This window comes from Cloeon dipterum, chromosome 2, assembly GCF_949628265.1.
Source record: "Cloeon dipterum chromosome 2, ieCloDipt1.1, whole genome shotgun sequence".
Taxonomy (NCBI): domain Eukaryota; kingdom Metazoa; phylum Arthropoda; class Insecta; order Ephemeroptera; family Baetidae; genus Cloeon; species Cloeon dipterum.
The window spans coordinates 36,873,402-36,895,521 of record NC_088787.1 but is presented as its reverse complement, the minus strand read 5'-3'; the positions used below and the strand labels follow the sequence as shown (position 1 = coordinate 36,895,521).

The following is a 22,120-nucleotide window of genomic DNA, read 5'->3' as shown; positions in this document are numbered from 1 at the left end:
GGAGAACTGTGTATATAAAATATAAATTGTTGAATATTTTCAAAGATATACAAACATGTTACCTGTGGTAACTTCCATTCCTTCCAGTTTGGTAGGACGAAGGATGGTTGTGTTCTACATATAGACGACCACGACTCGCTGGGCTTCGATAAGGTGAATACGGACTGTATCTGTAATAAGCGTTGTTCTCAGGTCGCCAGGGTCTTTCTGGAGTCCTGTCACGGAAGCAATAATTGAAGGAAAAGTTACAATAAAATAAATATAAATTAGGGGCAGTTTATTTTACCTCATATTTGATGTTTGAGAATAACGACTTGGGCTTGTCTCATTGAATTGCGGTGCACTCCATCTAACAAAATATTGATTATACGAAATAGTATATATTAAAAATCATTATATTTAACCTGTTTTGATGGCTCTTGTAATGTGCTTCCTGATACTCTGAGGTATTGTCATTTCTCCATATTGTTTGTCTTCCTGATTGTGAAAGGGTCTGCATTGGTGGCGTAGTGGCCGTATGGGAGGTCTTGCCAGACACTGTACTCGCAGAGGAAGAAGGTCTGGTTCAAAAATATTTTTCAGTATAAATAGCAATTATTTGAAAGTTTCCACTTACCTTGATTGTCCTCTGCTACTGTTACTTTTTCTACTATCTAATCTTTTTTTTGCGTTCCGGAACCAAGCTCCTGCGCAACATTTAACCCTTTCAACAGTTCCTTTAGGAACAGTTTGTATTTGGGGCAAACTGTTAACAACAGTCTCTGAAATTCCAAATTATGGGAATATTTTTTATAATGACTTGATTTCAACTCACCAATCAGTAGAACTAGGAAATTTTTATTTATATAGCTTTCCTTTATCAAGGCTCCACCATCAATTGCTCCCTTAGCATTGAAATTGCAGGCAAGCTCATCAGACATAATTTTACGCAAGCACGAATTCACAAAAATTGTAAGGGCCGTGTTAGAATAGCACCTGAACTTAGCAACCTGCAAAAATGAAACAAAAAGCGTACGCAGAAAGAGATGTAAATTTATGATACGTATGAAAATTAAAAGGGGGTTTGGATCTGAATTGTATTACCATAAAATTCATGTTGTCCACGTTCTCCAGAAATTGTTCAAATGTATCCAACTCTGTCATTGTCATGCACGGGAGCTTGTTGAAAACCATAGATTCGGTATCTAAGCTGTTAAATTTCGTGCTATTTGTGCTTGTAGGTGAGCATAATTTTTCAATGACTTGATTGCTTCAGCAATAGACGCTAAAATAATTTAAATTTTAAATTTAAAGGGACGTATTAGGTTTTACAGCAATTATTACCAAGATTCTTAGCGCAGTCTTCACATAGCAAACAACTACTTGAATGTTTAAGGATCTTATTGTTGTCACAGGTGTTGTCCTCCACGACAGGTCCAATCGCTTCTTCGACGTCTCTGTCATCCTCTGGTTAGTGACAGTAAATTCATGATATCTAATAAATAGTCTGTATGAATGACATACCAAGTGAATAAGTGGACTGGAGTTCATCAGGTTCATCAACAACCACGTCCGCGTCCTCCAAATCACGGATTTCACCTCCTCCGCTTCTCTTCCTCTGATTATTTATTGAAGTCATAATGGCAGAAGACCCTTTTTTAACACCAGACAATAGGAAAAATTAGAATTGAGGAATATAGATACCCTAACTTTAATCAAAATCATGACAATAATTAAATACCAAGCTTATTGATGTTTATTTCTTTTGTTGGAGGAATGTAAATTTCTTCTTCACCAGCTTCCTCCTCTTCATCATCAACATTCGGTCTTTCTCTTATTCTGCTCACCTGATTTTCAGTTATGTTTCCTATGCGAACAAAATTTAACATTTAGGTTTGTCCAAACAAATACTCTTATTATTATAAAATGACTATTTGGGCCACTTCAAGGACCATATTTTCAGAGGTGACTTCCATTTGTATGTCAAATATACATATATAAACCAATTATTATTTTGGATAAATTATTGACTGCATTTTTAAACATTATAACAAAAGTCCCAAAAGTCTCTTTAACAAGTAAATATTTTATCATTTCATTGTAAAAAGTTAAAGTACAGATGTAACAAAACTTAAAATCAGACCTTTAAAATTGTTTTATTCTGTTTGCGGCAATATTATTAACCGCAAACACAATCTCTCTTCTCTCTATTGGCAACTGGCCAGTGCCTCAAAAAAATTGTAAAATAAGAAAGAGCATGGTGGGAATTTTAGAGTGGCAGGGTGAGTTTCACAGATATTACTAATTTTGCAAGCAGGCGCATCACTAGAGTTTAAACATTTAAGTAAATATTACAATGGATGATATATGTTCTTGGGCTCCCTCGCGTGAATTATAAATTGAATTATTGAATTTAATTGTCGAGATATGGCAATGTGTGGGTCAAACTAGCCCTGCAGAACCACAAAGAAAATTTGAAACTAAACTGATTTAGAATTTAATGGTAAATTAATCTGAATAAATAAATTTTTCATGCAGATAAATAATTTCAAGTTTAAACTAGCGGAATGTGGGCATAAATTGTAATTTTTGTTTATGCTAACAAATTTTATTCTAATGATGAGTATCTTGAGTACAGGTCTACTATGTAGCGAAACATACATACTTTGCTAGCGACACAGACAATTAAAAATGTATATACTATGGTCATTTTCATTGTTGTTTTTTCAATTATTTTTGTGTGTGACTAAATTTGTAAATATGCGGGCAGGATTGAAGGAGCTTCAATTTTGTACCGTTGTATGTAAACAAATAAATATAACTAAACTAAACTAAACTAAATTATTATATTATACCTCTGAGTGATACATCTTCATCGTCACTGCTGTCAGCAGCGATTATATTTCGCACGCGCTTTCTAAGTCTTCCAGAAATTGGTGCATTTTCAGACTCTTTCTCTGGAAACTCACTCTCTGTGCAGTCACTGTCTAAGAGAATTTTTTGTGCGTGGTCATAGCTCACTGAAAAATAAGGCATATTAATACATTAACATGCGCATAGTTTAAAAATTATTACTAGACCGTCCGACCACTCTAAGAATGGGATGCTCTTCCCATGTTTTCACTACTTTTCTTGGCTCTATATGTCCTTTGACTAGAGATACAAATCTTGAAGAACTGCATTTCGGCCAGTGAACATACTTCCCGAGAAGCCATTTTGACGAAATCACTTCAGCTTCTGTGGTTGCTGACGGTCTTGATTTCAGAGAACGTCCAAATTCGACCACTACGTACTCAAATCTGAAAAAAGGAATGATCATGCTTAAACTAGGTCATTTTTACCAAATTAAAAACTTTTCTATTATTTCAAATCTTTAATCAATCAAAGGTAAAACAACAAATCCATTCTTTTCATCAGGGAAAGCAATACATTTTGTAAGCACGTCGGAAATTTTCAGTTTCAACAAATTGTGGCTCAGATTTGACACTTGACAAATATTTAAGAGGCTCAGCGGCATAGGTTTCACGCCAAACTCTGTGACATTTAGGAATTTTTTTCCTACTAAAAAACTAATCCCTTTCTCAACAATAATGTTCAAGACGGAAATAACAACACCAGTGTTACTAATCACAATATTGTTGGGGTCCGTAGCTGAAATGCATTGATTTCCAATCTTTACAAATGTGTGTTGAGAATCAAGATTCTCTGAGCCTGGAGTTAGTGGTCCATTGGTATGAATTTTCCCTAACAATGGTTCTTTCACGTTTTGGTCAATTTGGTAAATCGGATGAAGTGATGCTTCAATACAGCGATTCATTACCTGCTGTAACTCGTAATTGTGGGAACCAATCATTGAGTTGACAGTAGCGAGGTAAGATTCAAAGTGGAAGTTGGAGAATTCATTGAGAGCACCATAGCGCCGGCAGCACTCTACCAAATGCAATAAACCATGAAAGTTACGGCCTATGAAAGAAACTCCAAGTTCGCGAGCTACAAAAACAAGGAAATTAAAGAGCATTTTGTCAGCCTCCTGCAACCACTCCTCTTTTTGCACTAAAGAATCCGTTGATAGAATTCGGACTGCAATACTCAAATTGATGAAGCCATCGTAATGACTCTCTGGTAAAACCCCTTTGAATAGAACAATTCCTGCGTACAGGAGCACAAATCTTAGCTCCTTTCCCTTGAAATTTTTAAATTTTTGGAGACTCTGCGGCTTCCATTGAAATTCTGATGTAATTCGTGAAGCCAGAACTTTGAATTTATCACATAACGTGTTCATTCCGGAAGGCTTCAGTTTATTTTTGTTTGGTATGAGAAGGTAAATGTTTAGCACCGTTTTCATTACACCTAAATACAATTGATGTAGAGAGTCTAATGGGAACGAATTCACCATGTCAATCTGCGCGATCTCCTCCAAAACGCTATCACCTGTGTGATGCTGTGGCTGCATCCTTTTTCGAAATGATTCATCTGTACGTTTCGTGAAAAAGAACTCATCAAAATACAGACGCCTATCCCATTTTCCTTCTTGTAGACAGAAGTCACAAGAGAAATATCCCTGTCTCTTGGTGCACTTAACATCAGCTTTGGCTGGTAAATCAAGTACAAAAAAGCCAAATTTGATTTTGTATGAGCATCCTATCAATTCTGAATAAAATTCTGAGTTTTCAAATTCCTTCAGCTCGTCTACCAAGGGTCTAAGTATGTTGTTGAATGGTTTTGGGTCAGATTCTCCGATGAACAACCCAGAAATGAATGTGCGCTGGAGAGGGTCCTCTTTCAAGCGGTGTAGAATCGCCCAAAACTTCCTCTTGTTTGTTTGGTAGGGATTAAAGCCGTCGACAAATGACACTAATGTCAACTGCGCAGTTTCAGGTCTGAATCCAGCACGAAATATTGAATCCAAACCAAATTTTACACCCAACCAACCTAACTTTCCACTTTCACAAACATCATACAGTTTTAAACAGGTATTGCGCGGGGCATTTAACAAAGATCTAAAGTCCCATGGAATTTTAAGGTCCAAATCTTGCGGTGCTTCAATGTAAGTTTTTACACCATGCAGTAAACTCGTTACGTGAGTCCTTTTAATGTTGTTTCTGATGCTCCAATCGATCATAAACTCTCTAAAGTCCTTGCAATTTTCTTTCGAACTCTCAGCAGCTTCCATAATGTCAACTTACTTTTTGATTTTCAAGACATCTGCTTCTTCAGTTGATACTTGGAGATGGTCAGCAGGTGAACTGAAAATAGCATAATCCAATATGGCAATGAATCATATTAAGGAAATAGAGGTTTATTAAGAACCAACCAATTTATGTTGTAAAATATTGAATGTTTTTGATAGGTTGAAAATTTTGTTGCCAAAACTTATTAATTTATTGCTTCTTCTCATATTTTCTAGCTTACTTTTTGGTACTGTTAAAGGAAATACCACGCAGTTGCATGAAACCCATGCAGTTTTCGAAACAACTAAAAGATGACTTCACCATTTACCTTCAATTTTGAGGCAATGATTGCGCAATAATGTTAAATACTGCTCCTGTGCATTTTTATCCTAATATATATATTAGTAAAAATATCAGAACACCACATTGCCGGAAAGAATAAAATATTAATTTAGAAATATTTCTTCTTATGTTTCCACGGTGATTTATTTTGAATAAGGCCTGCTTAACTCATTTCAGGAATTTCAGATTTTTTTAAACTCACCAATCTTTGGGCACTTCATTCTTGGAAGCAACTTCATGAGCAACTATTGTCGTGGGTAAATCGTCCATGCTTCTGTATCATAAGAATGAACTGAAATAAAAAAAAAATATTTGAATATTGTGTGTCAAAATAGAGTGTGAATGTAATGTGTTACCTACCTTATTGACAATGAGATAATTAAACTCCACTTCACACTCAATTCATATTAATTTTGACATGGCACCTTTCAAATAAGCGGTGTGCTTAGGCTGCAACACGTCTCATATTTGACCTGAAATTGAGATGTATATTGTGCAGTCACAAAACAAGCGGAATTATTATTATATTCTTTATTGTCTTTTGGCAAGGTCATACATCAGATTTTGTTACAATTCTAAATATATGCCCCCCAATTGCAATGCACACACAAATTACACACAAAAATCATAAATTTTTAACAAATTCCAAGAATTCAACAGAATCGTAATCTTATGTATGACAATTTATTATTCTCCAACCCCAAATTCCAATCGAAACACCGTGTTTCTTTATGCACACAGTGTGGGACTCGTATTTTTTCGACCACCCTCTTTACGTCTCGGTAGTAGGCAATAACATTGCTGTATTTCATCAGACCGCGAAGTGAGGAACGAAAACGGAAAGCGTGAATCCACAATCCACTTATGTATTAGATTGGATTTATGCAATGCAAGAAACTTGAAATCGATTGAAGTGTGGAATTGGGGAAAAATTACCAACAAATATCTCTGGAATCCCTTGATATTCATGGTTAATTTAGTTTTTAATCTATGAATTAATTTCGAGAGTACACTTTCTTACCTTTATATCTACGATTTTTCAACACCAAACTCCGAATAAGGTAGATTTTACACTCGATAGAATCTGGCACGCTGCACGCTAGATGAGAACAAAGATGGAGAGACGCTCACACAATCAGCCTGTCTGCAACCTAGAGTTCGCCTCGCATGGCACACTATTGTGGTAGATGGCAGCACAAATGCAAGGGGATTCCCCGCTCACAATCTCACCAAATTTAAGTATATAAATTGCCAATTTGATAAATTCCGCAATGAAATTTGATTAATTTTATACTCTTTTAATGTTATTTCTTTCCTGGGCCCTATCCAACAAGTATTTTGCCCTTGTAATTGTTTGAAGAATTCCTTAGAATAATATAACTTTCGTGTCGAATTCTGTGTATATTTCCACACACACAAAATTACAGAAAAAAGTTTATTTGGCACAAAGTTGGTACTAGTGTACGCCTAGTGTTGTTTAGAACCCAACAGCTGGGAGTTCCTACTCAATAATTTTGTTTTTGAGCGATTTAGAAGTAATCGAAATTTCGACGCGAAAGACTTCGTTGTGTGGAATGTTCGATGCGATTCGACGTCGATTCGATGGGTAATGGCACATGGGGTGGCCGAGGGCATTCGGCGCACTGGATGAATACTGCATTTTTCCTGCCGATCTTGTCGCAGTAAACACACACTCCCGTTGGCATGATTGGTGTGTAGAATGTGCTCAAGATCTCTCTAAATGATGGCCTGTCATGCCGGTGGAGCGCGAGGAATTGTAGCAATGTATTCCCTCACCTATTGGCTCAATGCTCAAATGCAAAAAAGTCGACTGGAACAGCGTATCACCTCGAGGAATTTCTCAGTTTTTGTGTTTGAAGTCAGTCCCAGGGTCGAAATGCCTCAAAGGTTGTTGGCGAGACACTTCGCGGGCCCCCTGGGCCTAAAGGATTTCTGAAACAGTCCAAAAACTCGGGGGAAAATGGTCAGTTTTCGGGAGCTCCTTCACAACGTGACCGCTCCTTACCTGGCGCTCGGCCCCACTCAACATCGCATCAACGTTGATCAACGTTGATTGACAAAAATTTCTGAATTTGCAAAGTTAAGCTAGTCTGAATGCACGTCTAAGTTGAAAAGTGAGAAAATGTAAAATTTTCATTTTCCATGGCACCAATTAAACATAGAGTTAAAGTCATGATGATCGTTGACGTTCAACAAAAAATCAACGGAGCAAATTATGGTCCTTCCCGATAAATATAAAAATTGAAAATGGTACGAAAAGTTTACTAATAATACAGCCTTCACTTTCCAATAAAAATTTAGTTCATTTTTTCACTTTTGACCATCGTTGACGTTCAACGTTAAATCGTCAGAGCGTTGTTCAACGTTGATGGTTACTATGGAGTGCACGCGGTCAGTTTTAGAAGCTAATCTGACGAGCGCCAGCATCTTCACGCCTCTCTCTCTCTCTCTGCAGAAGTCACGCAGACTCAGAATCGCACGCGTCAGATTTGCCAGGAATGTCTCAGGATCAAAAGAGAACTTGTGGTAGAAGCGCTCCTTCGAGACCACATTGAGGAGTACGGTTGAGCCCTTATGCTGCGGCACAACAGCACCCACACCGTGGAGTTCTTCTTTCATCTCTACAGGGCCATATTCGGCTGCAGACTCCTTGGCCACGCCTTTGGTCAGCATCATGTCACCGCTAACAACGTGCGCTTTCCACTTCTCCTGCGCAGTGACGAGAATTCTGCGAACAACCATCAACAGGCATTTGCCTCGGCCACTTTCAAAAGCACTCCTACGTAGCTGGAAGTATTCCTTTAGAAAGGGAGAATTATCAGAAACCTGCCATTTCGTCGAAGTAGGTGGTCCTTTTTTCCCGGCTGCTCAGGAATCCTATTGTTCGCAGCCAGCACCTAGTTTTCCTCTCCCTTCTCTAAGCGAAGCAAGCGTTGCTCCATACGGCGCAATCGGCTAAGCAAAGCCCAATAATTGCCGCAGTTGAATTTCCCATCCTGCGCCGAGTCCGTATGGCAGGACGGCTCTCCCATACTCACACCTTGAAAAGGGCCATTTCCGCGTCCCATGGAAACTTTCTTGGGCATCTTCCCTTCGAAAAAACCTAATTTTTGGCCAAAAAACCGAGAGCGTGGGCAGCTTTCGACCTGCCGCTAGCTCCGCAGCGCCCTCTCCCATAAATCGCGTGTTCTCTCTCACTTAATAAGATTTTAAAACAATTTTTTAACATAATCAGATAAATTTAGCTGCGTCAGCTTCCAGATCAGCAGAGCGTGATTGAACAAATCAAACGTGTTTGAAAAATCAAGGAAAACCATAAGGATTACCTCACCACGGAAATTAGAAATCCGCAAGTCCTCAGAAATTTTCAAAAGCGCTGTAGTCGTGCTATGCTGCCTGCGGAAGCCGGACTGGAACTCATCTATCACGTTATGTATTTTGAAGTACGTAATCAGCTGGTCGTGGACGATTTTTTTCAAGTACTTTAGACGCAGTGCACAGGACACTAATAGGCCTAATATCAAAACAAGAAACCGCGTGTCAAACTTTAGGTAGAGGCATTAAAATAGCTTTTTTCCACTCGGACGGGAAGTGACCTTTTTGTAAAGAGGCATTAACAATATTTGTTAACGATGGCAAATTTGTTAACGTTGGCAAATTTGAATCAGCTGTCAATTTAAGCATTTTGTTAAAAATTGCGTCCACTCCTTCAGCAGAGGAGATTATTCCGTGAAGTGCAAATTTCACCTCCTGTGAAATAATATGCATAAAATAAAATTTCTCACCGCCCACGATTGCACGAGGCAGGCAAAAGTCCAAGTCAATACGACTCAAAACTTCCGCCCGCAGCCACACCGTGAGCCCATCAACCATCTCATCCACTGGCATAAGAAAATCAGCATCTCAAGGTTATTGTTTTTTACCCGTTCAACATCTTACTCTTATACACTATGTGAATGAAATATTTTATTTAACACCAAGGTGTGCAACAATACAATACAATATACACATACAACAGTACAATAAGCTTGAATAGAACATTTTTTTTTTTAAAAAATCACTTGATCACAGAATTTGCTGCTTGCGCGAGACTTATATAGTCATCACCAAATGTTTTTGACTATCGATATAAATCGATACATATCGTCTGAAAAAATATCAATGTAAAAATATTGTCCTATATAACCAATGTAAAGGTACATAAAATATCGATAAAAATCGATAAATATCGTCCGAAAAAACATCGATGTTAAAAATCGATTTTTAATTGACCATGTCTAGACTCATATCGTTTTTATCACAGCTGAAGAAGTGGTAGGAGCCAATGTTCTTTTCGCAGAATTTGCAGACGCACTCGCTGATCGCGTTGCTGTGGTAGCTCTTGGTTTTGCACAGCAGGAAGTGGAAATCGTTGCACGCGTTTCGAGTGAGCGCGTGCCTCATGTCATGGCTCACCGATTTCCAGCTTGGGTTGATCATAGCGGGAGCACCATAAAATTCCGGGTCGATTTCAGAAATCTTGAACAGCTGATTGTCAATGAACTTGTTATAGTTTAGAGTTCTGTGCAGCGAAAATCTGGAGCAAAGTTTGTCAACAAAAAACTCCGTGTCAGCAAGTTTGTAAGCCAGTCTGGACTTCATGAATTTTGATAGGCAAAGCGCTTTTTTGAGAAATCTAGATTTAGCAGTCTCTAATTTTTGGAGGTCGTAAAGCGTTAAGTAAGGCCAGATAACTTCAATTCCACAACACGCTATTGGAGCTATGGCCAGGTCAAAGAGTTTTAATGCTGTGCTGAGGGAGGACTTGGCCAGGTTTTTGAGTGCAGCTGTGGCAAGAATTACGGCTCTGACTTTTTTGGCGACGTGTTTAGAGAAGGAGATTCCTGAGGCTTGAAAAACTACGCCCAAATAAGTGAATTCATTAACAAACTCGATTGGCCTATTGTGAACAATTAAAGAGTCAGTGTTTTTGAGCCGCCCTCGACCTTTGTTGCGGAATTTCAAGATTTATCATTTATCAAAGTTCAGTTCTAGCTCCCTGAAAGCAAGATAATTAATCAGCAATTCTAGAGAACGCCTGATGTCGTCAAGGGAGCTAGACAAAAGCACCATGTCATCAGCAAATAAGATTATTTTAACATTTGGAAGTTTTTAAATAGTGGTCCGAAGAGACTCACGAACACGAAAACTGTCACTTAGAGACTCACTTGGAGGGGAAATTCGCGAAGAGACTCAGAGTCTCTTCGTGACAGTGAGTCTCTTCAGACCACCCAAACTTCATGGTTTTTCTGTCCTCAAGAGACTCACGAGTCTCTTCGTGACATATTTTAAAAACCCAAAAGTGAGTTCGTGTGTATGGATTTTGGTGGCGCCGTCGTCGCGATTTTATTATGTTGGCACATTCCCCCCCCACAGGATTGGGGCGGAGCCAAGTGGCGGTTGCGGTTTTTCAACGATATTTCGGATAATTTTACCGGCACCGCGTCTTCCCCGCTTCTGTTAAAGATTGTTTGGCCGCCATAGTTGCTGTTTAAAGTGTGCCTCATAAGCGTGGTAAATTGTGTTTATGATGTGTTTTGTGTTGTTTTTGCCCTATCTGGGGGCGTGAAAGTTTTGTGTTTGTGTAGTGATGTGAAGGGGGATAACTGATTGGTGTTGCTGGAGGGTGAGTAACTATTGTAAGATGCCTGGAGAGGGTGTTTTCACGGGGTGGCTTGGAGGTTGTCCAGAAAGCGATGCAGCCATAGAAGCAATGATTGGCATGTTTCTCATCTTTAAATGTGTTGTTTGGGTCATGCCCAAGTTATTGTTGGGCGCGGTGGGTCAAGCGGCTAATTTTGTCGGTAATTTAGCGGTTAAACCAGCGGCTAAAATAGCGGCCAAACACGCGGCACTGTTTCCTTTAATATTGATGGCGATGGATGGCACTAAACAAGTGTTCAAATCAGTGGCTAACTTAGCGACCTTCAAGTTGCAAATCTCTTGGTTATGTGTGGACACATGACTCGTTTATTGATAATTTTAAAGCTTTGAATTTGTTAAAATAATGTGAAGAACAGAGATGCATTGCAGCCCGCAAATTTAATTTTTATTTTGCAATAGATGATTCATGCGTTATTTTGTGACACATTTACAAGACAAATTTTGTGACAAATCGTGTCCGGGTTGAGTTAGATAAATGTGTCGGTGCCGTGAAGGACCAAATTGCAGCTGGTGAAAGTTGTGTATCCCGTGCCAAGAGTTACAATCATAGTTGGTGAGACCATGCAGCCGAAGCCTCATTGTGTGTTGTGTGTTGTGAGTAGTTATGGAGACAGAAATATTTTTGAATGTTTTCATTGTGTTTTTGTGGCCCAATGAGTGAAGTTATCAAAATATGGAAATTATATTGTTCACAATCAGTAGGGAGATGGAAGACACTGATGCTGCGGAAGAGTGCGCGTTGGAGAAGCCAACTGAAGCCAAACAACAGAGTTCGGACGTTGATTCCAAATTGAGGGATGACCTGAGCAGCGAAGATTCGGACTCTGACCAGGACATCTTTTTAGAGTTTGACAGCCCGAAGGAACAGACAATGCCAGTTGGCAGCAGGTATGTATTGATGTTGCTGAGAAAATTTATGTAATTGAAAATTATTATTTTCAGTGAAACAGAGGATCATCTTCCAGGAAGTGTGCCCGAGCTATCATATGTTGCAGTTCGGCAATCACTGCAAATTCTTGTGGAGGACTGGCAGTAATAAAAAGCAATTATTAAATTGTATAGTGAGACTGATATATGAATTATCTTTTAGGTTAGAGTTGGCGAAATTGGCTGCATGTGCAAGAGGCCCAGTGCCAAAGAGAAGGAGACCGATCTTCAACTAATAGACGGGGTGATCATTCTTGTAAAGTGTGTGGTTTGCTTTGTAATGCAGGAAGATTATTTTCGATCATTTTTATTGTAAATTGTCGGCTAGTGGTGACAATCCTTTTGTAGTTGGATGCTTTTGTCTTGGATTTATTTTTTTTCGAGTGGGTTTTTGCAGTGTGGTGGTCGGGTTGTTGTATATAAAACTGGAATTGGTGGCTGACATTAAAAGATAATAGGGAAGTGAAATTTGAAAAACAATGTTTTATTGAATTCAATGGCGGTACACTACCCGGGTTGCATTCCGATGAAAAGAGCTACAAATATTTATAAATTTATAAGAAAGTGTGTGATACTATCGCAAACTTTGCTCTATTAAAGAATTTAGGGATGCCAGCTATTGTACCTCCAATAGCAGAGGAAAACACAAGATTCTAATCCAGATTAATCCTAATTAATAGAAGATGGGTTCGGTGCAGACCTCGGTTCCGTGGAAATAACAAATATGCTCACTTTGAAAAGGCGAAAAAAATGAATAATATTGGCGAATGCTTTGGATAAAAAGAAAATATATTCGTCGGATTTATTACACAAATTACGAAACCTATGGTGATGTGCGTAGCGATAATGTGTAGCGACAAATATATAAAAAAATAGGAAAGGGTTAGTAAAGGGGTAACAAGTTTAGATATTGAAATAATTGCGCTTATCAAAAAAATTCTACTCAACAATTCTTCTATCGGTAGGGTCTCTAATCACAAGTCTATCTTGTCGTCGTTCTTCTCACGGCTCAAAGGGTATGGTCAGTTTGGCGCATGCAGAGTGGAATTGGGTTGGTCGTTCCACGCGGACACAATTGGCGATGCCCGTACCTCTCCCGTATGGTAATAATTAGTTTCATACCGAGAAAAAGAAAATTTATCAAAAATTTTGAAACAGAATGAGTGCACTATTATTTGAAGGGTGCACCTCGACATGCGCCTCCCTTTGAGGTCAACTGCCTCTCAAAGTGTCTCATTGCATCTGGTGCAACTTTACACGGGCATCGAGCCCAACCAGCTCCTCCCTGAGCTTGCGCTGTTTCCTGTACATGGCGTTGATCTCTCTTTGTACTTGATCAATTTCACGGAACTTTCCGGCGTAGTCAACGTGTTTGTTGGACAGGTCAGCTTGAATGTTGTCAAGTCTGCGGTAGAATGTTTTAATTGCCCTCTCACAAGTTGCAATTGATGCTGTAATAGACATGTAATTAAATGGCGACAATACTTGAAATAAAGAACATTTACCTTTAGCTGAAGAGCACCTGGCTTGCAATTGCTGGTGCTCAGAAGCTGCGAAGTTACCCTCCGTGTTTTGGCAGGGATCCATGTTAGTAGGATTCCCCTTGTGTTGGAAGTTGTCGTCAGAGTACAAACGTTGCATGGCAGACATCCCGAATAAATTATCTTGGCTGCAAAGGTGGGATAAATGTGAATGTTTTGTTATGGCTTTTAATCATTATGTGCTTGTGCGGGCTGAAAGTAATTATTTGCATAAGCTGGTTGATCATGTATATGTAAAGAATGGTATGTTATGTATGTGGAGATGATTTAAACATGTTAATTAAGAAAGAAAGTCATAAGATGAAATATGAAATTTACTTAAACAGCCCGCAAGGAAACAGTTATGTAGAGAAATACATTCGTGGTGGCAGTATGTAATTGATGAAGGAAGGATATCATGAGATAAACTTACACGGATTTATTGGTGATTCACGTTATTCAGTGGATGTTGTTGTTTGCGAGTGCGTTTTGCAATGGCTGAATAGTAAGTGGTACTGCTCTGTGCTGTGCAAAAGGTGTGGTTGCAGTGGTGTTCTTGGCGCAAATCACAAATGCGCGCGCGTTTTTTGAATTTGGCGGGAAAGGCTTTACATAGTGGTCTGAAGAGACTCATGGATAAAAAAACTGTCACCAAGAGACTCATGAGTCTCTTGGTGACAGTGAGTGTCTTTAGACCACCCAAACTTTGCGGTGTTTCTGTCCTGAAGAGACTCACGAGTCTCTTCAGACCACCCAAACTTTGCGGTGTTTCTGTCCTGAAGAGACTCACGAGTCTCTTCAGACCACCCAAACTTTGCGGTGTTTCTGTCCTGAAGAGACTCACGAGTCTCTTCAGACCACCCAAACTTTGCGGTGTTTCTGTCATGAAGAGACTCACGAGTCTCTTGGTGACAAATGAGGAGGCTCAGATTGGGGAAAAACCAGACAGTGTTTTTGTAAATAGCGTCATATATGAAGGCTTGTTAGAGCTGAATGAGTTTAAATAATTATGTTTTAGGAAGTAATATAAATGGAATACAATGTGTGTTTGCAGTAAATATTCTAGTAATTTATAATTGGTAGTTTTCAATTAATTGGCATCAGGAATTAAATTTATAATATGAACATTTTATTACAAAATTAAAAAGGTACAATACATACAAATGTCGGGTTGCAATTGAAGAATTTTAGTTACAGAAATTAAAATAATGAGGTGACAATGCAATGGTGTTGGCTGATGTGGCCGAAAGATTTCAATAAAAAAAACATCCCGCAAAAAATCAACTACAAAAAAGTTGTCGATCATTTTCTCGCGGAGGACAGGTCTTGAGCAGGCTTCGTAAACTCGGTGAGGCGTTGCTCGAACTCGACAACTGCCTTGGATGCGTCCTTCACCCGTTGTTCAATCTTGGGACGCATCCTCACGAGGCGTTCGATCCTCATGCTGATCCTTCTTCGAGCATTTTCCAGCCAGTCTGTCTCCTGACTGTTTTCTCGCAGAACAGCCTGCGCGTCTTTGTATTCAGTGTTCAAGTCATTGTAGGAAACGTAGAGTTTTTCCAGCGCAGCCTCTGCCCTAACGAGTGAATCTGTAACGGTGCGAGAATGAAAGGCTGCACGAGACAAAATTGAAATTAACTTACTTCCAACAGTTGTGCCTCCCTGGAAGTGCTTGATGCAGTCCTCATCACAAAGCTGTTTGGAGGCCGCTGCTGTTGGCGAACTTGGCGCGTTGCAACAACCCCAGCAGCATAGGGTGGAGGCAGTCGACATGTCGCTGTCGCTGTCCAGGTTAATCATGTCTTCGTCTGATTTGCTCATGTTGAAACAACCCGTATGATGTAGGACAGTTAATATCTGTAATGCAGATATGAATTTTAAGCGGGATGAATTACATTAATATTTGCCGGAGAAATTGTTGATTGTCTGTGTTGTTATATTTTTTTATTTACTAATTGAATTTAGTTGCGGGGAAATTAATTATGTGCAATAGGGTGGTTCAATTTGTGAAAGTAATGGTTTGTTATGTAATGGTATGTGTGTGGCGGGTTGATGGAAACATGTATTGAATAAATTAAGTTTGACAATTCAAGCGGAAATGGGTAAATCAGCCCGTAAACAAGGTTAGTCTAATACAAAAAATATTTAATGGACATGCAAGCGCGTGGAAATTTGTCTATGTTGTGCTGCGTAAAATCAAAATGTGGTAGCGGGTTAATGCAATATCAAATAAGTTGTGTTTGTTCCATATTGAAAAGCGTAATTTGATAATAACTTACATGGAGTTCTTGTCGTTCTGGCGGATGCGATTGGATTAACTGTTTGTTAGCGGCATGCGGTTCTGGTGCTGTGTGTTGCTGTGGTGCTGTGTGGGCGTGGAGGCTTTATGGATGGAGCGTTATTTTTAGGACCAATCAAAATCGCGCGCGAAGCTTGAATTTGGGCGGGATGTGTTTAGACTGTAAGATTTGGGGAAAAACCAGTGAATTGATTGCAAATAATAGCGTGTTTTATTATTATTTTTTAACGTTTATAATGCTTTTTAATTGTTGAAGCAATGACTATTATTTAAAAAAATTGTGTTGAACCAAATCATTATGCTAGAAATCGCGTCATTAGAGATGAATTGAATCTGTAATGGTCAAATTAGGTGGCAAAAGAAATAGTTATGTGACAATAAATCAGTGATTGATTGTTGCTAGTTGAGGGTTGATATTCTAATGAAGGTAATGCTGTAAAAGTAATTAGATTGTGTCTTGACAAAATTACGTAATGCCTTAATAGGAGCTAAGAACTGTGAAAGTGTAATAAATTTTATTGTTTTGATGACAATCGTGTGCCGTATAGTTTTTCGGACACGATTGAATTAAAAATTGTCGGTTTAAATATTAATTAAACAGGGTGTGAAGAAAATTGTGTTTACAAAAAATATTTTTAATGCAAAATAATCGATGTTACATCAGACGGGATGTCGTTTTAGTCAAGAAATTGTAGAAAATTAGAAAAAGCTGTTTAGACAAAATTACTATGAAAAAAAAATTACAAAGGATTGTTTTGACAAGCAGTCGGGTAATATCTAAAAAAAAATACATTTGCGTCAGCCCGAGAAAGACGAATAAACTGTTATTACAAACTCATATAAACTGCCAGCAGTGGCACTTGAAAAACTTAAAATGAATCTTAAATTTTGGCTTTTTGATGGACTGCCTTTGCTTTGGGCTCTGACAATGAGGCAATGATGCGCTCAAGACGAGTCGCAGCATCTACTGCATTATCAATTTGTCCATTGATTTTTTTTCGCTGCAGCAGAAGGTCCTCAAGCATTTTGTTGATGGCCTCTGTGGCATTCACGGTGCGAGATTCCTCATCTGCAGCCCGGATCAGCTCCCTCTGAGTCAGGCAAAGGTCGTGCTCGATGCGATGCATATGCCGGATGATTTTGGAAATGGTGTGCTTGGATTTAGCGATGGATTCTGTAGAGATGAAATTAATTTAAATGGCTGCGAGTGAATTATACGAAACACAATTACCAGCTGCAGATGCGCACAGCTCTGTCTGCTGATGCTGACTGGAATGAGTCACTCCTGTAAGTTCAATGCTGGTGGCGACCAAAGGGTTGCCTGAGTAATTTACTGTGACTGTCGAGCCTTTACCCAGAGGTTCTCTGAGGCCCCCTGGTTGGAAGAGATACGCGATCAAAGAAAAATTTGGAATAGTTTTAAGTGGATTGTAACTTACGCCGCAGATACTCATAGTCAACGTGTTGTTTCATTTCCTCACTCCAGTCATCATGCCAGGAGCCGATGCTATGTCTGGATGGTGTTTTGGCACTGTTGGAGGTGTTGTTATCTTGCATCCCGGACATAATATGTGGCCACAGTTTGAAAAGTAGGCTGTAAAAATTGTCAGAAATTGAATTTGCATGATGGAGATATTAGTTGTGAGTCAAATGGATGTAACATATTTATGTATTAGTGTTTTTATCAAAGTTTTAAGCGCATTATTATTTACTTTCGGGGTGTGTAATGCTGCAAGCGTTGCTTTTTGTTGTGAATCAAGAAATTGTATGTTATATAATATGAATGAAAATTTAATTTATGATTTTAATAAAACTCGTGAATTAAATGTTTGAAAATAATCAGAATTGAATTGAAGTAAATGCAATGCCAGATATAGGTTTAAGTAACAGTGAACATTACACCCCGTGAGTAAGAAGTAATATTCATACATAATTTAGCGTATAATGCATGTTATGTACATAATTACATAAATGTTGAAATAATGCATTTATCTAATCGGGATGTCCAAATCAATAAATGGAAGTGTTATTGTAATGTAAGAAACCGAAATCGTAATTGTGTGTTAAGAATTAATTGAACATGCAATAATATATTCTAGAAAAATTACTCACAATTTATGCGCAGCTAGTAAAGATGTTGTTGCTGGATGAGCGTAACAAGCAAAAGTGTGTGTTGAGCTGTTGAGTGAGTGCTGCGAGCGGTGTGTGGTGGTGTTGGCGCCAATATCAATTTCGCGCGTCGGCTGAATTTGGCGGGACAACTTTTAGTGTTTAAAAATAATTGTGAATGCGAGTTAAAATTTTGCATTAATAATTTTTTCACTAGTGTTGGGCAATAATTACCGTCTGCTGAATAATATATTGACACCCTTGAAATAGAAATCAATTTAATTGTGGCTAAGCACTGTGATTATAATTAAACTGATTTTCGTAGTTGTATGGATAACGCGTGTGTTTTGTTTTTTCCGCCATTGCTATGCAGTTACACTCACATTATCAGCAAGAGAACGTTGTACGGGTTGAACGAGACTGATTTTGAATCCTAATCCTTGATTATTAGGCGAGAAGAATTGTATATCCCTAGAGAAACTACGATATTAAGAGATGAGCAAACCAATAAGCAGAATAGATTCAATCATGGTAAGCAGGAAATATAGATGTCTAATGAAAAGCGTAGCATTTATTTATTGATCGTGGATAGTTTTGATTATGTAGATAGATTTGATTTTTAGCATTTTGTACTGTATTTTAGAATTAATTAGGTTATTTGCCATTGCAGAATTATCCATTTGCGGTTACCTGCAATGATAAATGCAGTCTGTTTGTTCGACCTGCTATGAATGGATTTATTGGTGGATTAATTAGACCTGAAGATGATGAGGAGGAGATGATGATTTACATTGGAAGTTAGTTTTTATTTATTTTTTATTGATGCGACATGCTTTTTTGTAAATTGAATGTTTGCAGGGGCAAGTGACGCGTACACTTGGAAGGAAAATTTTATGCGTTACCCGGATCGCATTACTGAGTTCATCGAAAAGGCGTCGCAGAAGGCTGAGGCTGATGGTAGTGGCGCTGATGGCCGAGTCAAGAGGTAATGATATAAATAAATAGTTATTAACCAATTTGTATTGTGTATTGTTTTATGGTAGGTTTTGCTGTCGGGTTGTTGAGAACCAGTATAGGAAAGATGTAGAAGAATTTAATATCCAAGAAAGTGAACCGACAGTTTACGGAAGTGGCGCTGGGAGCAGCAAAGAAGCTAGAGTTGACCAACACTGTGACAAGCAGGACACATGTGATTCAGTGGGAACCGGAGGCCAAGTAATCCATGAAAAATTTGACATCGAACGCCAGGGATTTTGGCCGAATATTTTGCTGGATGAGGTCTTGCTTGACATGGGTGCAGGTAAGGTGTTGTAGTTTTTTAATGGGGAACATTGACTAAAACTTTAAATATTTCAGACATGAGTGAAGCTTTGCGGGCTGTGTCTGTAGTGCTGAAGTATGACGGCAGCCGGTGGAGCCTGGAATCTGTTGCAATCGACACTGGAACTGGCATTGCTCCAAGCCCGTCGATTGGTTGCCATTGTAATATAAATTGATTGTATTCTGGCATGGAGCTAATTTGTTGAACATCCCTCAGATAAAGTCCGAGCACTCCGAAAGGAAATGAGCCTGGTTAGAGGAGAGTTGGAGTCACTTGAAGTGAAATTTAAACAAGTGCAGGAGGCCATTGTGGACTCCCATTCAAGTATGGAGATCTCCAACGACAAGAATCACAGCATTTGTTGTCGGGCTGTTGATGTGAAGAAAGAACTGGTTGAGCTGGAGATGAAACACGAAGCTCTTTTGGATTTGATGGCAGTGCTGGAAACATTCATTGAGAAAATGATCAAGATGAAGTGTCTTCCGGAGCACGATGAACTGCTGGATGCGCTGGCAAAGGAGGGACCAGGAAGAAAGTTTAAGTAATCTGCTTGCAATGTGCTTGATTTTAATTTGTTTGGGCCCTTGAACTTTAATTTATGGTGTGCGCATGGCTAGTTGAGAAAATTTTTGCTATTATTATGCTTCAAATTATTTTAATAAATTGACTTTGGTGAAGGCATTTCATGAATAATGTGTTTGCTTTGAATCTTTAATGCATATATTCCTCATAAAATTATTTTGTTAGTGATTTTAAAGAAGCTTTTGTGCTTTATTTACCCAATGGTTTTTGTGGTATTAACATCCCGGAAGGTCTATAGTTGCTGAAAAAATATATTTTAAACTGTGTTTTGTCGATTGTTTAATATTTGCAACTCAGAATCTCTAAGTAGAGCATGGAAAATGGATTGGGCAGATGGCTGGTCATTTATTGTCGCATTGATGTAAATCAAAAGTCAGCGCCAAACTAGCTGAAACAATAAGGGCTATATGACAAGTGAAGCATGCCTTGTCCTGATTGGTGCAAGTTGAAAACGCGCGATATCCTGTTTCCGGTTTCAGTAGTTTTGCGCGCTTTTCAGTTAATGGCCACCAATTTGTTGATTCGCGGGCTGAAATTGCGATTATTAATCTGGCCACATCCTGAAAGAGAACCACTCAAAAGGGCAATATCACCATGAGGAAAGCAAGGACGCGGATTGACCTGCTAAAGGTAAACCTAATTAACAGAATAGTTATTGTCTTAATTTAGGTGTTTCCAGCAGATCAGAATTTTTATTTATAAGATTTATTGTGCAGCGCGTTGCATTTTTTGTTCCTGTTAGAAGGTCTAAGAAATTACTTTGTTTTCAAATTGCAGGCTGTCAGGTATGGTGTAACTTTCAGCCCAAAGAATGGCCTAAAAGTTAAAGTGGTTGATGCCAGTTGCGAAGGTGACTTTATCCGGCCTCGGTCACCGGGAGATACACTTGAGCTGGTTATGTTTGTTGGTGGTGAGTATGTTTTATTTTTTAAAATGTATTTCAATGATTTCTGTTTTGATATTTTTTATTTGAAACTTGCAGATTTTAATGAAGCAATGCGCAAAGAGCGGGAAATGTGTTTGCAGGATTGTCAGCTCAAATTTGCAGAAGCAAGAAAGGCATATATTAATCAGAAGGCTAGTGATCTGTAAGTTGTAGAAATAAATGTAACGCATAATTTGTGAAATGATTATTGCAATAATTGACAGGATGCAAGCAAGAAAAGTATTATTGAAATCTGCACCCCGAGATGATTGTGAGCATAGTAGCCGGCGAGCACGTCTATTAGCTGTAGGACCAAAAGTAGGCAAGGTGGAGTGCATGGCTGAAGGGGCTGGTGAAGTCAGAGAAAGTGGTGAGTGTGTTTCCAATGTGTTAAATTGCATCCTGGATTTTTAAGGAATATTTTTCGACTCTTGGCTTGCTGTATCAGTGCTATTAAAAGTCCTTGGCTGTTGGCAGCCCGCATGACACACGTGTCTCGCCTGTAGTATCAGCCGGGTTGAGAAAATTGTTGTATTTATTGTTTGCAACCTGTCTAACTGTTCTTATTTTCAGTTCCCTGTTTTGAGAGGCAGGCGCCGGCCATGCAAACTGCCTTGAGAAGTGCCAAGTCTGCTGAGAACGACGAGAAGGACGTTGAAAGGTGTGCAGGGCCGTCTGCAAAGCAAGACGGAGAGGCTGAAAGCTGGGCTGAAGGGGCTGGTGAAGTCAGAGAAATTGGTGAGTGTGTTTCCAATGTGTTAAATTGCATCCTGGATTTTTAAGGAATATTTTTCGACTCTTGGCTTGCTGTATCAGTGCTATTAAAAGTTCTTGGCTGCTGGCAACCCGCATGACACTCGTGTCTCGCCTGTAGTATCAGCCGGGTTGAGAAAATTGTTGTATTTATTGTTTGCAACCGTTCTAACTGTTCTTATTTTCAGTTCCCTGTTCTGAGAGGCAGGCGCCGGCCATGCAAACTGCCTTGAGAAGTGCCACGCCTGTTGAGAAGGACGTTGAATGGTGTGCAGGGCCGTCTGCAAAGCAAGACGGAGAGGCTGAAAGCTGGGCTGAAGGGGCTGGTAAAGTCAGAGAAATTGGTGAGTGTGTTTCCAATGTGTTAAATTGCATCCTGGATTTTTAAGGAATATTTTTCGACTCTTGGCTTGCTGTATCAGTGCTATTAAAAGTTCTTGGCTGCTGGCAACCCGCATGTCACACGTG

At 39.0% G+C, this 22,120-nt stretch overlaps 5 protein-coding genes across 5 annotated transcripts; 3 read left to right on the top strand and 2 right to left on the bottom strand.

The window, feature by feature from the left end:
* Positions 1 to 11,485: 11,485 nt before the first annotated feature.
* On the top strand, positions 11,486 to 12,692 carry LOC135937978 (uncharacterized). Its single transcript, XM_065481398.1, has 3 exons — positions 11,486 to 12,104; positions 12,159 to 12,248; positions 12,307 to 12,692. The coding sequence occupies exons 1-3, from the start codon at positions 11,890 to 11,892 to the stop codon at positions 12,377 to 12,379; spliced, it is 378 nt and encodes a 125-aa protein (XP_065337470.1). The 5' UTR covers positions 11,486 to 11,889; the 3' UTR covers positions 12,380 to 12,692.
* Positions 12,693 to 14,932: 2,240 nt separating this feature from the next.
* Positions 14,933 to 15,830, bottom strand: LOC135936620 (uncharacterized). Its single transcript, XM_065479500.1, has 2 exons — positions 15,307 to 15,830; positions 14,933 to 15,252 (listed from the first exon to the last, which is right to left on the bottom strand). Exons 1-2 carry the CDS (start codon positions 15,482 to 15,484, stop codon positions 14,966 to 14,968), a joined length of 465 nt encoding a protein of 154 aa, XP_065335572.1. The 5' UTR covers positions 15,485 to 15,830; the 3' UTR covers positions 14,933 to 14,965.
* Positions 15,831 to 15,878: 48 nt separating this feature from the next.
* Positions 15,879 to 17,870, bottom strand: LOC135936619 (uncharacterized). The gene is made up of 3 exons (XM_065479499.1): positions 17,402 to 17,870; positions 17,194 to 17,337; positions 15,879 to 17,136 (listed from the first exon to the last, which is right to left on the bottom strand). The coding sequence occupies exons 1-3, from the start codon at positions 17,526 to 17,528 to the stop codon at positions 16,844 to 16,846; spliced, it is 564 nt and encodes a 187-aa protein (XP_065335571.1). The 5' UTR covers positions 17,529 to 17,870; the 3' UTR covers positions 15,879 to 16,843.
* A 696-nt stretch (positions 17,871 to 18,566) lies between these two features.
* Positions 18,567 to 19,937, top strand: LOC135937616 (uncharacterized). The gene is made up of 6 exons (XM_065480774.1): positions 18,567 to 18,602; positions 18,742 to 18,868; positions 18,930 to 19,056; positions 19,115 to 19,371; positions 19,428 to 19,553; positions 19,609 to 19,937. Exons 1-6 carry the CDS (start codon positions 18,567 to 18,569, stop codon positions 19,935 to 19,937), a joined length of 1,002 nt encoding a protein of 333 aa, XP_065336846.1.
* A 531-nt stretch (positions 19,938 to 20,468) lies between these two features.
* LOC135938169 (uncharacterized) lies at positions 20,469 to 21,631 on the top strand. The gene is made up of 4 exons (XM_065481745.1): positions 20,469 to 20,604; positions 20,752 to 20,884; positions 20,957 to 21,062; positions 21,124 to 21,631. The coding sequence occupies exons 1-4, from the start codon at positions 20,569 to 20,571 to the stop codon at positions 21,311 to 21,313; spliced, it is 465 nt and encodes a 154-aa protein (XP_065337817.1). The 5' UTR covers positions 20,469 to 20,568; the 3' UTR covers positions 21,314 to 21,631.
* The last annotated feature ends 489 nt before the right edge of the window (positions 21,632 to 22,120 follow it).

Excerpts from the sequence above, each read along its gene's own strand:
- LOC135937978 (XM_065481398.1), top strand. The coding sequence starts at position 11,890 with ATGGAAATTATATTGTTCACAATCAGTAGGGAGATGGAAGACACTGAT. Across the intron at positions 12,105-12,158 it reads ACAATGCCAGTTGGCAGCAG|TGAAACAGAGGATCATCTTC; the intron begins GTATGTATTGAT and ends TATTATTTTCAG. Across the intron at positions 12,249-12,306 it reads ATTCTTGTGGAGGACTGGCA|GTTAGAGTTGGCGAAATTGG; the intron begins GTAATAAAAAGC and ends ATTATCTTTTAG.
- LOC135936620 (XM_065479500.1), bottom strand. The coding sequence starts at position 15,484 with ATGAGCAAATCAGACGAAGACATGATTAACCTGGACAGCGACAGCGAC. Across the intron at positions 15,253-15,306 it reads GGGAGGCACAACTGTTGGAA|ATTCACTCGTTAGGGCAGAG; the intron begins GTAAGTTAATTT and ends GCACCGTTACAG.
- LOC135936619 (XM_065479499.1), bottom strand. The coding sequence starts at position 17,528 with ATGTCCGGGATGCAAGATAACAACACCTCCAACAGTGCCAAAACACCA. Across the intron at positions 17,338-17,401 it reads TGACTATGAGTATCTGCGGC|GGGGCCTCAGAGAACCTCTG; the intron begins GTAAGTTACAAT and ends TCTTCCAACCAG. Across the intron at positions 17,137-17,193 it reads GCTGTGCGCATCTGCAGCTG|AATCCATCGCTAAATCCAAG; the intron begins GTAATTGTGTTT and ends TCATCTCTACAG.
- LOC135937616 (XM_065480774.1), top strand. The coding sequence starts at position 18,567 with ATGAGCAAACCAATAAGCAGAATAGATTCAATCATG. Across the intron at positions 19,372-19,427 it reads CTTGCTTGACATGGGTGCAG|ACATGAGTGAAGCTTTGCGG; the intron begins GTAAGGTGTTGT and ends TAAATATTTCAG. Across the intron at positions 19,554-19,608 it reads CCCGTCGATTGGTTGCCATT|ATAAAGTCCGAGCACTCCGA; the intron begins GTAATATAAATT and ends AACATCCCTCAG.
- LOC135938169 (XM_065481745.1), top strand. The coding sequence starts at position 20,569 with ATGAGGAAAGCAAGGACGCGGATTGACCTGCTAAAG. Across the intron at positions 20,885-20,956 it reads GCTGGTTATGTTTGTTGGTG|ATTTTAATGAAGCAATGCGC; the intron begins GTGAGTATGTTT and ends TGAAACTTGCAG. Across the intron at positions 21,063-21,123 it reads AATCAGAAGGCTAGTGATCT|GATGCAAGCAAGAAAAGTAT; the intron begins GTAAGTTGTAGA and ends AATAATTGACAG.